Below are 16,485 nucleotides of genomic sequence, written 5' to 3' on the forward strand. Positions count from 1 at the left end.
CAGCCAGTACATTAACTGCGAGTAGTACTTTTACTACTAAAAGTACAGAAAGGGGTACTTTTCAATGGTGCTGCAAGCACTGGTGGATCACAAGGGACGTTTCACCAACATCAACATGGGATGGCCGGGAAAGGTTCATGACGCTCGTGTCTTCAGGAACTCTGGTCTATTTAAACGGCTGCAGGGATTTACTTCCCAGAACAGAAAATAACTGTTGGGAATGTTGAGACGCCCATAGTTATCCTTGGGGACCCAGCCTACCCCTTAATGCCATGGCTCATGAAGCCAGACACAGGCACCCTGGACGGTTGTCAGGAGCTGTTCAACTATAGGCTGAGCAAATGCAGAATGGTGGTAGAATGTGCATTTGGATGTTTAAAGGGTCTCTGGCGCAGTTTACTGACTCGCTCAGAAACCGCAGCGAAACCAATATTCCCATTGTTATTGCTGCTTGCTTTGTGCTCCACAATCTCTGTGAGAGTAAGGGGGAGACGTTTATGGCGGGGTGGGAGGTTGATGCAAATTGCCTGGCCGCTGAATACGCGCAGCCAGACACCAGGGCCGTTAGAAGAGTGTAGCAGGAAGCGCTGCGCATCAGAGAAGCTTTGAAAACCAGTTTCATGACTGGCCAGGGTACAGTGTGACACTTCTGTTTGTTTCTCCTTGATGAACCCCTCCCCCGCCACTTGGTTGCCTCTAAATTCCCTGTAAGCCACCAGCCCTCCCCCCTTTGATCACAGCTTGCTTGCAAAGGAAATAAAGTCACTGTCGTTTAGAAAACATGTATTCTTTATTAATTGATTATAAAAATAGGGAGATAACTCGCAAGGTAGCCCGGGTGGGGTGTGGGAGGAGGGTAGGAGGAAAGGAAAAGGCCACTTTAAAACATCTTGAATGACAGGCTTCTGTTGCTTGTGCTGTCCATTGGGGTGGAGTGGTTGGGTGCCTGGAGCCTCCCCCCCCCCGCCCATGTTCTTGGGCATCTGGGTGAGGAGGCTGTGGAACTTGGGGAGGAGGGAAGGCGGTTAAGGAGGGACATGCATTGCACGTGCATTTTTTTTTTTGCCGCCTTATCTGAGATAGCCTTTGGGACGGAGGAGGGAGGCTTGAAACATTTGCAGCTGGTGGAGGAAAAAAAGGGAGTGAAGTATTTAAAAAGATACATTTTACAGAACAATGGCTATACTCTTTCATAGTGAACAACACTATTCATATTACATACACATTACATGTGATTTTGGTACAAGGTCGCATTTTGCATCTTATATTGAGTGCCTGTGGCTTTGGTGTTAGAGATCACACACGCAGTGCCGGGCAACACAATTTGGCTTGCAGGTGGCCATGGTAAGCCAAAGTCTTTCGGCTTCTGCAACCTTCATAACAGCAGCGCCCTCCTTTCCCATACCAAGCAAAGCCTGTTGAGTTGGCCATATAGTGCAGCAGTTTTCCTGTTTATGTGCAGCAGCAGAAACCAAACTAACCCCCTCCCCCCATCCAATTTTCTGGGAAGATCGCTTTACCCCTCCCCCAACTGCGTGGCTGGTATCAGGGAAGATCCCTGCTAGCCAAATGTGAACAGCTCAGCGCCAATGCCCCTCCTCCCGCCCCCACAACGCGTGGCTAACTTCTGGGAGGATTTCTTTTCAGCCACAGGCAAACAGCCCAGTAGGAACGGGCACCTCTGAATGTCCCCTTAATTAAATTCCCCTATTTCAATCAGGTTACCATGAATGATATCACTCTCCTAAGGATAACACAGAGAGTTAAAGAACGGATGTTGCTTGAATGCCAGCAAACAGTGGGACCATACACTGCCAGGCTTTGTCATGCAATGATACCAGATTACTTGCTACTAGCATGGCGTGGTAAAGTGTCCTACCATGGAGGATGGAATAAGGCTGCTCTCCCCAGAAACCTTCTGCAAAGGCTTTTAGAGTACATCCTGGAGAGCTTCATGGAGATGTCCCTGGCGGATTTCTGCTCCATCCCCAGACAAGTTAACAGACTTTTCCAGTAGCTGTACTGGCCACAAATGCATCCCAAGTCCTCAGGGCTACTTAATCATTAAAAAACACTTGCTTTTATAACATGCATTATATTTAAAAAGGTACTCTCACCAGAGGTCCCTTCTCTGGCTTCGTTGGGTTGTGAGGGTATTTCAGTCAGGGTGATAAAAAGATCCTGGCTGTTGGGGAGAATGGTGTGCTGTGTGCTCTCCCCAAGCTCATCCTCCTCCTCCTCATCTTCCCCATCTGCAAAATCCTCAGGCATGGCGGAGAGTACCCCATCATCAAAATCCACGGACAGGGGTGGGGTAGTGGTGGCGGCCCCCCCCAGACTTGCATGCAGCTCAGCGTAGAAGCGGCATGTCTGGGGCTCTGTCCCGGAGCGTCTGTTTGATTCTTTGGTTTTCTTGTACGCATGTCTGAGCTCCTTAAGTTTCACGTGGCACTGTGTTGCGTCCCTGCTGTAGCCTCTGTCCCTCATGGCCTCGGAGATTTTTTGAAATATTTTGGCATTTCGTCTTTTGGAATGTAGTTCTGATAGCACGGATTCCTCTCCCCATACAGCGATCAGATCCAGTATCTCCCATTCGGTCAATGCTGGAGTTCTTTTTCGATTCTGGGACTACATGGTTACCTGTGCTGATGAGGTCTGCATGGTCACCTGTCCTGATGAGCTCGCCTGGCCAAACAGGAAATGAGATTCAAAAGTTCCCAGGGCTTTTCCTGTATACCTGGTCAGTGCATCCGAGTTCAGAGTGCTGTCCAGAGCGGTCACAATGGTGCACTGTGGGATAGCTCCCAGAGGCCATACCTTCGAATTGCATCCACACTAACTCTAATTCGAAATGGTGATGTCGATTTCAGCGCTAATCCCCTCATTGGGGAGGACTACAGAAATCAGTTTTAAGAGCCCTTTATGTCAAAACAATGGCTTCATTGTGTGGATGGGTGCAGGGTTAATTCTGATTTAACGCTGCTAAGTCCAGCATAAACTCGTAGAGTAGACCAGGCCTAAGGCTAAGTGAACTAGACTGCATTCACATGTTATGATTTGATTACTGTCCTTATTCAGAAAGGATTGAGGACACATTCTACTTGATTGAAAGCAGACTTACAAATCTGTCACTAATATTCTAATCATAAGTTCCTGCAGCAGTATTTTTTTTAATTTGGCATTCCATTTTAATGCTTGTTTTGGGAGAACCATTTTGCGAATTGTGTTCTTTTTGTGAGTTGGACAGCTGAGTAATTTGTCAAAATGGGATCTGCAGGGGCAGTTCTTGTAAAAAGAAAGATTTGTCATTCTCTGGTTTTTCAAGTATATCATCTCCATAGATCTACACTCTACTCCCCCAACTCCACCTTTCCCTACTTCTTAGAAGTCTTTATTAACATTTTAAATAAGAGGGAAAGGATTCAGAATTGCTTTGGTCAATGATACATTCTATATCTTTGACCCCAAACGTTCAGCCCCATAAGGGAGCACACTCATCCACATCCAGTGGTCAGTTTTCCAGAAGGTTCCAGATCAGCAGTGGTTTAGTTTCAAGTGCAGATCTTCAAAGACACTACCCTCTCTAAAAACATAGTTTTAAATAACTAACTTTCCCTTTTCCATTGTGTTAATGTTGTGGATGAATCAGATGGGATTATTTGTTTAAATTAACCTCAGTGGAGCATGTATGAAATAAAGAGTGAAATAAATAAATAAATGATTTGCAATAAAATCTTTATGAAGCCTTCATAAACTTTTTTAGGTCTCCTTGAGTGATCTAGCTATAACTCTGTCTTTAAGTTGGGATACTGGATGGTTTTGATACAAGAACATGAGCTCCTTTCTGTAACTTTTTTTGCAACCTTAGTCTAGGATTAATGTTCTTCCTGCATGTGAGCTTTTTGAATAATATAGTTGGGAAATCACATTTAACCATTTTTAAAGATTTATGACAGCTTAGGTAGTATATCCATGTTTATAGAGCTGATCTTTTCCATGAGAGAAAACAGGAAGATTATCCATCTCACAAATTACTTTCAATCTTTTCCAGGATAATTAAACTGAAATAATTTATTGAGAGACTGACCAAGAAATTGTCTAGGTAGACAAACATCTGATTATTTCAGATTTTAAAATCTGTGCCCATAAAACTATTTTTTGGCAAATTTGAAAAAAGAAAGATCTTCAATCCATGCTTTCAGTCATGGAATCATAGGTTCAGTAATTCAGCCTTACAGAAGTGTCACAAGTTTTACCAGCCTTGGAAAAAAAATCTACACACTCCTCTTGCATATACTGCTAATTTTTTTGGGGGGCGGGGGAGGGAAATGTGTGGCTGCTGCTTTGGGAAATTGGAAGGGCTTGCAACTTTCCATCCTGCCCTCTACGTCTCTGATGATAGTGAAAGAGCAGAAGAAGGTCACCTCCTGTCCTCTAAAGAAAGAGAGCTGTCTGCAGTCGGAGGTGGTTCTATGTGACAGTCACAGTGTTGTCAGATCAAAGGGCCAATTTTCAGTCATCTCAGGTGAGTTGATGAGTGGTAGTTTGTAAAATTACAATAATTACAGCCTGAAAAGGGGCAAAATGGAATAACCATCTAAAGTCTCTAGACACAGGTTTACAGGGATTGTAAGAGATCCATTTATATACAACCCAATGCACTGTAAGAACATTGTGTGTTAGTTTTAATGAATAATAATAATTGCATTAATGAGGTCAGGATGCATTTGCATCAGTGACAAACAGGTTGAAAAATTTGAAAGCTTTGTCTTACTTTGGCTTTCTTTTGGCTAATATAACTTTTTTCAGGGGTGTGGGTGGGTGTGAGACAGAGAGAGAAAGATGGGGAACAAGGGGGGTGGAAATAAGCATGGGGAAATAGTTTTACTTTGTGTAATGACCCATCCACTCCCAGTCTTTATTCAAGCCTAATTTGTTGTGTCCAGTTTGCAAATTAATTCCAATTCAGCAGTCTCTCATTGGAGTCTGTTTTTGAAGCTTTTTGTTGGAGTATTGTGACCTTTAGGTCTCTAATCGAGTGACCAGGGAGATTGAAGTGTTCTCTGACTGGTTTTTGAATGTTATAATTCTTGATGTCTGATTTGTGTCCATTCATTCTTTTACGTAGAGACTGGCTTTGGCTGGGTCTCTGGGACTGGATCCGCTATGGCTGTTGCAATCGTTGGCAGGGGATCCAGTTCCATCACCTCCGTCTGGGTCTCTGGTAACACAGACAGGCACCTGGTGGAAGGCTCAGGAACAGAGCTAGGCGTGACAGCTTGCTTAGCCTGCCTGCGGGTGACCATTCCCATCCTCTTGGCTAGCTTCGCATGGTTGGCCAAGTCTTCCCCCAGCAGCATGGGAATGGGATAATCATCATAGACTGAAAAAGTCCACATTCCTGACCAGCCCTTGTACTGGATAGACAACTTGGCCGTTGGCAAGTTTAAAGATTTTGACATAAAGGGTTGAATTGTCACTTGGGCCTCTGGGTTGATGAATTTGGGGTCCAGTAAGGATTGGTGGATAGCTGACACCTGTGCTCCAGTGTCCCTCCATGCTGTAACCACCTTCCCGCCCACACTCGCAGTTTCCCTTCGCTCTGAGGGTACCTGGGAGGCATCTGGGCCTGAGGACCTTTGGTGTGACTCCGGTTTAATGAACTGAAATCAGTTTGGGGTTCTTGGGGCAGTTGGCTTTCACGTGCCCCAGCTCATTACGTTTAAAACATCGCCCAGCTGACTGGTCACTGGGGCAAGGTGGGTTGCTGGAGACTGGTGTGGGGTGACGATAAGGTGTTTGGGTTTTTCCTTGGGATGTAGGTGGGGCCTTGGGCTGCCCCTGGTGATAGGTTGTTGTCTCGGGTTGCTCCTTCTGATATCTGCTCCAGCTGCTACTAGTTTTTTTCGTTTCTGCCACCTCCGCCCATTTGGTTCCAATCTCCCCCGCCTCGATTACCGTTTTGGGCTTCCCATCATCTTTCTATTTCCTCAGGAACAATCTCTAAGAACTGCTCCATTTGCATTAGGAAAGACAGATCTTCCAGAGATTTAACGCTTGATCCTGATATCCAGGCATCCCAATTTTTTACAATGTGGTAGGCGTTTCGGGAAAATGCCATGTCCGGTTTCCACTTTAGGGCTGAACCGCCGACGGTCATGCTTGGGTGTTAGCTCCATTCTGATTCTGGCCTGTCTTTTAAAAAGTTCATAACTGTTCATGTGTTCCTTAGGCATTTCAGCTGCCACCTCTGCTAAGAGTCCACTGGGCTGCGGCCTCAGCTCTACCATGTACTGGTCTGTAGAGATGCTGTGCCCAAGGCAGGCCCTTTTGAAATTTTCTAAGAAGCCCTCTGTATCCTGAAGCTTTCTGATTTCCTGAATCTAAAGTTTTCTAAGACCTGTTAATTCCACATTCCTAATAAAGATTTTGTGCTTCTAGTAGTCATAGCAAGGAAGGTGCAATCCATAAGGAAAGTTGACATAAAGAGCGTCATAAAAGTCATAAAGAGCGTGCTTGCCTGCTAGGCTGTTTCTCTCTATTAGGTATTGGCCAGAAGTAGAAGTATTTAGTAAATAACTGTTGTTTTGCATACCAGTGCTCTGCTTTTGAAAATCTTCTACCTCAAGTTTATTTTTCTGGGACCCACACACAATCTAGGGCACCCCACCTTTACCATACCATGGGCTCAAGGTGTAACCCAGTTAATTTGTCCTGGGCTTGGTGCAAAACCTGGTCAATTTAAGTACCCATCCTTACCCATCCTGGGCTCAGGGCGTAACCTTGTGGGTTTGCGGGACTTTTTCCCAGTGAAAGAGCCTTAAACAGTAATATCCTTAACCTATATTTATTAACAATTGATCAACAGAATATACATGCTAAACATACAATGCTCGCCACTCCCAATAAGGCAGACAGACTTTTCTTGATGGCAAGTCAAAATTAGATCATCTGGGGACTCCAGCTTCTGCACATTATTCGCAGAGTGTTGAGGTCTGGCAGCTCTGATCTTGGGCTGTCCTGGAGTCAGGTTCCAAAGAACTTCCTTTTGGACCCCAGTTTATATAGTTAAAACTTGTATTTTACTTAGTTAAAACTTAACCAATCATTTTAAACTAAAGCATTACACCAATTTTTCACCAATCTTAGCCAATTACGTAACAATTCTTTAAGCAATCATACCCCACCACCTTACTTGAGTTAAATTTTGACAAAAATAAAGAATAGACAGTGATAACTATAGGAAAACAAATGAAGTATTACAAATTAAAGAACAGACAAAAGCAATCAACGGTGTCTTTTCAACCAAAATTGCTGGTAAGTGGTTTTGCCAGACAGTGTTATCTTGCAAAGTTCGCTTTATATATCTCAAGATTTTTCTGTTTGATTGGTCACTGTTGGTGCTATTAGGGCAGAAATGCTTCTTAACTATCCAATATTGTATTCAGAGTAGCAGCCATGTTAGTCTGTATCCGCAAAAAGAAAAGGAGGACTTGTGGCACCTTACAGACTAACAAATTTATCTGAGCATAAGCTTTCGTGAGCTACAGCTCATTTCAGACTTCCATGAGCTACAGCTCACTTCATCCGATGAAGTGAACTGTAGCTCACGAAAGCTTATGCTCAAATAAATTTGTTCATCTCTAAGGTGCCACAAGTACTCCTTTTCTTTTTGTCAATATTGTATTGTGACTCCCTGCTTCTTAGCTCATGGCTGCTGCTGTCCTCCTATGGCTGCTGCTTCTTACTGCAGAAAGGCCTTAGCCTACACCATACCTTCCAGTGCTTAGTGTTCTCCATTGGCTTGATTTAGCTGCAGGCTTCATTTTAATGTGTGTTGCATTACCTCATACAGCTAGTTGTTTGCATGTATATTTTCATAATGTGCTTTACTCCAGCCTAGTTATTTGCTAGGGATGCCAGGGTTTTGAAATTTCATGTTACTTTGCAGTTTGACCATCTATTTAATTCTTTAAAAAAAATCTGTCTAGAGAATGAAACTTAACTGAGAAAAACTCATAAATCATTAATAAAACAAACATTATATGCTTGATTATGTAGAAACTACCGATCTTATCTACAAAAGTTTTTTGTTTATAAATCAAAAGCAATTAATCAGATAGAATCACTTTAGTTATCTATTCAAAAACATGCATTAGTTTCATATACAAAGGTAATGATATTTGATTTCCTTTTTGTATTCTAGCTTTTAAACTATGTTACGTTTCTGAATAAAATCTATATAGAGTTTTTAAATACTATATCTCAAAACCACAGTCTTGGTATTGAGGCTTCTTTCTTCTCATAGCTTCTGCATTGGTTATTCCATTTATTGACAGGACTTTGGTGCTCAGGACAGAAGGCATAAATACTCAAATAGGGAGGGCCATGTGAAACCAACCAGGAATATATGGAAGTATCCTTTCCAGTATCCTCCAGCTCTAGAAAACTAGGTAGGTTCTAAAGAGTTATGGTGCCTATAGCTTCCTGGCATCGGCTCATTTATGAATGTTATAGTTAATTTGACATTTCTAGGTCTCTAAGGGTATAAATGGGAAAACATGACTTAAATAACTTCACTTCTTTTCAAGTATATATTGCACAACAAAAATTTCTAAAAACCATAAGGATATGCTTTTCCTCTGGGGCAACTTCATCATCATAGCATGGAATATTAGTTTTAAGGGCCATCTTTATATCAGTTTTCTTAGGTTGAAGGCATATGGATTGTCTTTTGAGTCTACATAAAAAAAAGTGAACAAAATTCTAAAGTAGTCCATTCTAATGTGCATGAAAATCACTTGTGTATTTCAAATTATTATTAAGAACAGATAATCTTGATGTGTAGTACAAAATAGATTTATAAAGGCAATCCCTGCCTCAGAGATCTTAAACCTGAAAGAGAGACAGAGAAGGTGAGACACACTGAGGGAGTCTTGCAAGAGAAATGTATAGGGGGAAGGGGGAAGAAGGCATAAAGTTGGGAGGAAAAGGACATGAAGGGGCATCAATGCTTCCGTTGTTGATAAAGTGAAAAGGAGAAGGGGGGACCAGTTACAAAATGAGATGTGAGATGTAGGCTGGGGGAGATTTGTGCAGGTATTTGAAGGCAAGGAGAAGAAGATGCATATAGCAGGCAAGGAAGAGTCAGAAAAAAAATTAAATAAAAAGGAAATTAAAAAAATCACTGCATAAAGAGACTCTTACTAATTAACCCTCTCAGATATTCTTTTCTAACTTACCTTTTACTTTGCTGTATTTTTTTAAATGTCTACTGTATCTGTTAGCAATTTGATACAAATAGAAGAATTTCATTAAAAATATTCAGTTATGTTCCCATTTACTTTATAGCTGAATAGTATCATCAAGAATTCTATGCCACCCCCGCACTCTGCCCTGTTTTCCTTGGTCATCAGAGCAATACTAGTAATATATATATAAAAAATACCAAGTGAAGGTTTTCTCAGAAGAGAAATATAAATAGTTTCAGTATTCCTATTAGGAAGGAGAGAGAAAATTTAACACATAGTAGAACTAAATATCAACCACAATTATCACATATAAAAAGATATTCTGTGTACTACAGGTATGAAAACAATATTTTAATAGTGAACAAAGGAAAAATACATAACACCTTATCCCACGGTCCCATAAAACATTAAAAATCTAAATAGCAGACACAACGGAAAACTATTCCATGAGATTTAATTGGGAATGGCATTGTACCCTTCCAAAATCATTAATCCCCAAATAATTAGTCATACATTTTCAAGAGCTTAATATTTTTGTACTTCCTAGTTAGAACACAATATGGGAATTTTATACCAAATGAATAAAACTTAATCAACCATCAGTGATCCATTAAACTTTCACAATATCCAGCTGACCTTTCCTTTTATCAAAAGGAAGACTGACTTACAAAGTAGTTTCAGAAATCAACAGTTTGACAGTGTTCCATAACAGCATCATATATCTTGAATAGGTCTAAAATATCTAACTAAAGGATATTAAAAAGAGAAAAAATATCACTCAAGAATAGAATTATTCAGCACATAATTGACAGATGTCTTGAAGTCTGCTTCCACAGTTACTATATGTAAGTATGACAGGTTTCAGAGCAACAGCCATGTTAGTCTGTATTCGCAAAAAGAAAAGGAGTACTTGTGGCACCTTAGAGACTAACCGATGAAGTGAGCTGTAACTCACGAAAGCTTATGCTCAAATAAATTGGTTAGTCTCTAAGGTGCCACAAGTACTCCTTTTCTTTTTACATGTAAGTAGCAGATTCTTCAGGTTTTTGTGACAAGTAACCTGCTGCCACATTCTTGATAAACTGCTAGGTGAAGTGTTGATTATTTGGGTCACAGGCCTTAAAAGTTTCTGAAACACAGCAAAAGTTTGTTGCTACTTGATGGATATGATCTGAGGAGCAAAAAGATGATCCGGGAATCAACAAGCTGAAGTTTGATTTATCTTGCCATGGGTTCAATGTAGCTGGATGACAGAGAGCAATGCTAAAATTGCTCTCAAGTCTAAAAGTTCTGCAAAGTCTATGTATTGCTTCTGTGGGTTGAGGGGAGGGAAAAAAGTATTAAAAATAACATACCCTTTGAAGCGTTAGTATTAGTATTTGTGTGTGTGTTAGGGGGCTTATTCCTTCACCCACTTACTTCCCTGGTCCTTCTCGCATGAACAGAGAGCAACAATACCAGAAGTCCAAAGGTGCAAACAATTCGATGTTTATTGGGGTGAACTTCCAGCAAGCATGATTCCAGTTTCCTTCCTTAATGTCCCCCTTCCCAGCTCTGACACCACAGAGCCTTACCTGTGTCCCTGTTCCCATTTCCCCCCTTAGCAAAACATGATTCCAATTTCCCCACCCCCATTCCCTGTCCCCATTCCCCCCCACACACCCCACACACCCACTTCCTGATTGACTGCAGACTATATAGTAAAACCTGAGTTCCGCTCAGCTATACTGTAACCAATCATTTTACTGAAATTTAACTAACCAATCTTAACATATTGTAACATAATTATGTAACCAATTATATCCCACCACCTTAATTAGTTTACAGCCAGCAAAATTAATTATACAGCAGACAGGAACAATCACAGAACCAGACAGAGATTATGCAGACAAACAATAGGGAATTGGGGACTACAATGATAGTGAGCTGTAGCTCACGAAAACTTGTGCTCAAATAAATTGGTTAGTCTCTAAGGTGCCACAAGTACTCCTTTTCTTTTTGCGAATACAGACTAACACGGCTGTTACTCTGAAACCTAACAGAAATGAGGATTTCACATCCCAGCTACTGATAAGTGAGTTCTTGCCAGACAGGATGCTATCAAACTAAGTTTCCTTTTACATCTTCTAGGCACTTCCCTTTCTCTGGAGGCGATAGGCATTATCAGGACAGGATTGTATTCCTAACAGCCCAATAGCACCTGATTTCAATGTGACTGGTTTGGAATGTGAGGATGTGACTGGTCGCTTCCCAGCTTATGGTTGCCTCTGTTGCTTAATCAAAGGCCTTAGCCTAAGAACAGGGCCTCAGAGTGTCACAGTAAGAGTGAGTTTGTGTGTGTATGGGGGTGGGGGGGATATGAGAGAACCTGGATTTGTGCAGGAAATAGCCCAACTTGATTGTCATGCACATTGTGTAAAGAGTTGTCACTTTGGATGGGCTATCACCAGCAGGAGAGTGAATTTGTGTGGGGGGGTGGAGGGTGAGAAAACCTGGATTTGTACTGGAAATGGCCCACCTGATGATCACTTTAGATAAGCTATTACCAGCAGGACAGTGGGGTGGGAGGAAGTATTGTTTCATATTCTCTGTGTATATATAAAGTCTGCTGCAGTTTCCACGGTATGCATCCGATGAAGTGAGCTGTAGCTCACGAAAGCTTATGCTCAAATAAATTGGTTAGTCTCTAAGGTGCCACAAGTACTCCTTTTCTTTTTGCGAATACAGACTAACACGGCTGTTACTCTGAAACAGTAAGAGAAGGCTCTTACACCGGCAGACAGTGATTTTGATTGTTTCTTTTATACCTCTATAACAAGCTAAGTGATAAGAATACACCTACATTCTTAGAGTATAGGCCTTTACAGACAGGCCTGAATATCGGTATCCTAACCGTGTGTATTTCACTATTTGTGTGTGGTTGTATATTTTGACATTTAGTTTTTATTACGGTTGTACCCCATAACACTACTATAAATCTTTTACATACTCTTGATGATTATTCTTAAAAACCACATTTTTGCACTTCATTCTTACTGTAGACTATTGCTGTGTTCTTTTTAAATGTAACTGAGTGAATAAATTGACTTTGAGAGCATTCATGGTTCCCTACGAACAGTGTTGTACTTGTTCAATTTTTAACTAAAGATACATAAGCAGGTGTTATTTTTTTAACTGCTGTTGACATGGATGTTGTAATACAGATGCACTAGGGTATCACTGATAATATATCTTCTAAACTCAGGATAAGTCAGCCCCACCACACAAAGAAAAGTGACACTGTGGAACAGTGTAATATTTCTCAGTTATTAAAACTTGTTGCCCCAAAGCAGAGAGACCTTTAGTAATCTTGGGAGAATTCAAAGATCCATCAACAGAATAAAGATATGTAGAGAGAACATGTGGCACTGTGGAACATTAAAGAAAAATTCCAACCTGTAATGGTAACCAAGGATGAGTCAGACTTTTTTCTTTTATTGACTGGGCACATTTTCTATAAAATAAAATGTCAGGCATTTTTGAGGAAAAGTAGTTAAAACAAGTTATCTTTCATAATTTGAATGTGCTGAACCTGGAAAAAAAAAAGTTTACCAAGCTGAATTTTGAATATTTCACCTTCTAAATTGGAGTTCAAAATGTAAATAAAATTTGAAAAATTAGTAAATTTCTATGATTTTTATTCCACTGCAGACAGTTACTGTATGTTGTGCGCATTGTTTATACAGGTTTAATTTAACAGTTCCACATAGCAAACAGAATGTTGGGAATCATTAAGAAAGGGATGGACAGATAAGAAGAAAATACCATATTGCTTCTGTATAAATCCATGGTACGCTCACATTCTTGAGGAAGGCGACAGAGATGAAAACCAGCCTCATCAAATGTTTGCAGATTATGGATGGAAGGAACACTGTGCGACCATGATAGCAGTGGTTAATACAGTTAATACTGTGTGCAGATGTGATTGCCCCATCTCAAAAAAGATACAATGGAATTGAAAAAGGTTTAGAAAAGGGAACAAAAATTATTAGGGGTATGGAATGGATGCCTTATGAGGAGAGATACTTAGGACTTGGACTTTTCAGCTTGTAAAAGAGATGACTAAGGGGGGATATGATAGAGGTTTACAAAATCATGACTGGTGTGGAGAAAGTAAATAAGGAAGTGTTATTTACTTCTTCTCATAACACAAGATCTAGGGGCCACCAAATGAAATTAATAGGCAGCAAATTTAAAACAAACAAAAGGAAGTATTTTTTCATACAACACACAGTCAACCTGTGAAACTCCTTGTCAGAGGATGTTGTGAAGGCCAAGACTGTAACAGAGTTCAAAAAAGAACTTGATAAATTTATGGAGGATAGGTCCATCAATGGCTATTAGCCAGGATGGGCAGGGACAGTGTCCCTAGCTTCTGTTTGCTAAAAGCTGGGAATGGGTGACAGGGGATGAATCACTTGATGATTACCTGTTCTGTTCATTCCCTCTGGGGCACCTGGCATTGGCCACTGTTGAAAAACAAAAAGAAAAGGAATACTTGTGGCACCTTAGAGACTAACAAATTTATTTGAGCATAAGCTTTCGTGAGCTACAGCTCACTTCCGATGAAGTGAGCTGTAGCTCACGAAAGCTTATGCTCAAATAAATTTTTTAGTCTCTGAGGTGCCACAAGTACTCCTTTTCTTTTTGCGAATACAGACTAACACAGCTGGTGCTCTGAAACCTGTTGAAAGACAGGATACTGGGCTAGGGATACCTTTGGTCTGACCCAGTATGGCCGTTCTTATGTTTTTATGTGCCGACACACCCCTTGCATTTACAGGCCCCAGTGCATGCTGCAGTGGCATTTCTGCAGCTACAGCATTGTGATATGCTCCCTTTGACATATCCACGGGTAACACATTTCTGCACAGCTGCTGGGGATTGGCTCCAGTGACATTAGCTTGGGTACCAGTTTTCCATTGTGTTTGTTCCAACCCATATTCACTGGTGAGGGTAATGGGGATTGTTGCAGTTTGCCTGCTTCCATACCAATTCTGGAAGGCGGGTTCTTTGGATGTGACAAAGAAAATCATTGCTTTTTGAGGAGAGGCTTCTGTTGATTGATACATGGTGAACAATATCACCTGTGCTTTCTCGCAGTTCTCATCATCATGAGTTTAACCGTAAACTCCAATCTGCTCCCATTCGCAATCCAGACATGTATGTAATGGCGGAGACATTGAATTCTAGATGAGTGACCAGGACATGGTAGATGGAGCAGTGAGTTAAATATTAATTCATATACTGCAAAAATAGTAACTTACATGCAATTTAAATTTTAGGTATTCCTACTAAAGTTCTTTAACATGGCTAACTTCTACATTGCTATTTGTGCAAGTATAACTAACACTTCCAGAGAAAGTTTCCCAAGATTCTCTGTAGTACTAATTGTATGGACAAATATATATAAAAACTTTGGGTGGAAAATGCAGGAAATAAGAAGTGGAGGAAAAAGCCTAAAAAATTAAAATTTTTCCTATTGAACAAGTACTTAAAGGGGAGAAAAAAGTTTTCTAGACAGCTTTCATGTGTCTGAAGTAACTAATAACTGAGCCAAGCTCTTCTGATTCATTAACTCATTCTTTTTTGGTCCAAAAACTTGGGTGGAGATGATGAAAGCTATGATTGCCAATTATAATCCTAAACCCAGCAAGAAAAAAATGGGTTAAATTTAATTTCCAGTGCGTCTTTTTTTTTTTTTTTTATTAACCTCCCTAAATACTTTTCTGTTTGTTAGCAGAGTCAGAAACTGTTCAGGACATGAAAGAACATGGTTTGCTTTTTAAGATACTCTACTTCTTTTGTGGCTCTTCAAAAATATTATTCCAATGATTAACTGCTCAATAATACTACTGTATTTGTGCAGCTTCTAGCACTGTGGGCTCCCACTTTTACATGTGAATTTTGTGTGCAACCATAGTAAAAATAAATAGTCACATTAATGAGGGAAGTCCCTATTTTAAAAGTTAATAACTTTCACTGCAGACAATGAAAGCATGTTGTCATTGTATAATTATGCTTCCCTACACTGCCACATCAATATGCTTGTGCTCCAACCTAGAGAGATCACTGCCCGGCAGGAGTAGACAGTGAAATCATCAGAATAAACAAAGGCTTGAAACTGGACATCACTATCTTTCCTTCAGCCTTACCATCTTCTAACACAATTAGAGTTTGTTGTGATAAGATGGTACAGCTAGGGTTGTCTACTTTCTAATCGCACAAAACCGAACATCCTAGCCCTGCCCCTTCCCCAAGGCCCCGCCCCCGCTCACTACATTCCCCCTCCCTTGGTGGCTTGCTGTCCCCCACCCTCACTCACTTTCACTGGGCTGGAGTAGGGGGTTGAGGTGCGGGAAGGGGTGAAGGCTCCGGCTGGGGGTGTGGGCTCTGGGGTGGGGCTCGGGATGAGGGGTTTGGGGTGCAGGAGAGGGCTCCAGACTGGGTGGTGGGGCCAAAGGATTGGGAATGTGGGAGGGGGCTGCGGGTTGAGGCAGGGGGTTGGGGTATGGACTCTGGGCTGGGGCCAGGGATGAGGGGTTTGGGGTACAGGAGGAGGGTTTGTGTGGGGCAGGGGCTGGGACAGGCTGTTGAGGCTCAGGCTTACCTCAGGCGGCTCTCAGTCAGCGGCACAGCAGGTCTAAGGCAGGCTCCCTGCCTGTCCTGGCTCCGCGCTGTGCCCTGGAAGCGGCCAACCAGTCCGGCTCCTAGGCGGGGAGGGCCACGAGGGTCCGTGCGCTGCTCTCACCCGCAGGATCCATCCCTCCAGCTCCCAATGGCTGGGGTTCTCAGCTAATGGGAGTGCGGAGTCACTGCTCGGGGCGAGGGCAGCGCACAGAGCCCTGTGGCCCTTCCCCCTAGAAGCTGGACTTTCTGGCTGCTTCCAGGGTGCAGCACAGTGCCAGGACAGGTAGGGAGTAGCCTGCCTGCCTTAGACCCTCAGCACCGCTGACCGGACTTTTAACAGCGCGGTTGGTGGTGCTGACCGTAGCTGCCCTGGTCCCTTTTCGACCAGGCATTCCGGTCAAAAATCAGGTGCCTGGCAACCCTAGGTACAGTTCAACTCTGGGGAAACAGTACAATAGAAGAGTGATTGCAAAGCAAAGTCAGCTCAAGTTATGCTTTCTAAACTTTGTAAGGAAATTTAAATGCAAACCAACCTTTTAAATTTGAGATTTAAACTCTCAAAAGC

The 16,485-nt window shown here is 41.8% G+C and overlaps 1 protein-coding gene across 13 annotated transcripts in view; it reads left to right on the forward strand.

Moving 5' to 3' along the window:
- SRPK2 (SRSF protein kinase 2) overlaps positions 1 to 16,485 on the forward strand; it is a 310,148-nt gene that overhangs the window by 145,703 nt on the left and 147,960 nt on the right. The window contains exons 3-4 of one of the 13 annotated variants that reach the window (XM_073328507.2): positions 8,340 to 8,453; positions 14,394 to 14,513. The exons of 11 other annotated variants lie outside the window; for them this stretch is intronic. In XM_073328507.2, the coding sequence (XP_073184608.1) occupies positions 14,506 to 14,513 (8 nt within the window). In that variant the 5' untranslated portion in view covers positions 8,340 to 8,453; positions 14,394 to 14,505. The remainder of the gene's footprint in view (positions 1 to 8,339; positions 8,454 to 14,393; positions 14,514 to 16,485) is intronic. One more of the 13 variants, XM_073328509.2, reaches the window with a different exon arrangement.

Source organism: Lepidochelys kempii, chromosome 1 (assembly GCF_965140285.1).
Source record: "Lepidochelys kempii isolate rLepKem1 chromosome 1, rLepKem1.hap1, whole genome shotgun sequence".
NCBI classification, from domain to species: domain Eukaryota; kingdom Metazoa; phylum Chordata; order Testudines; family Cheloniidae; genus Lepidochelys; species Lepidochelys kempii.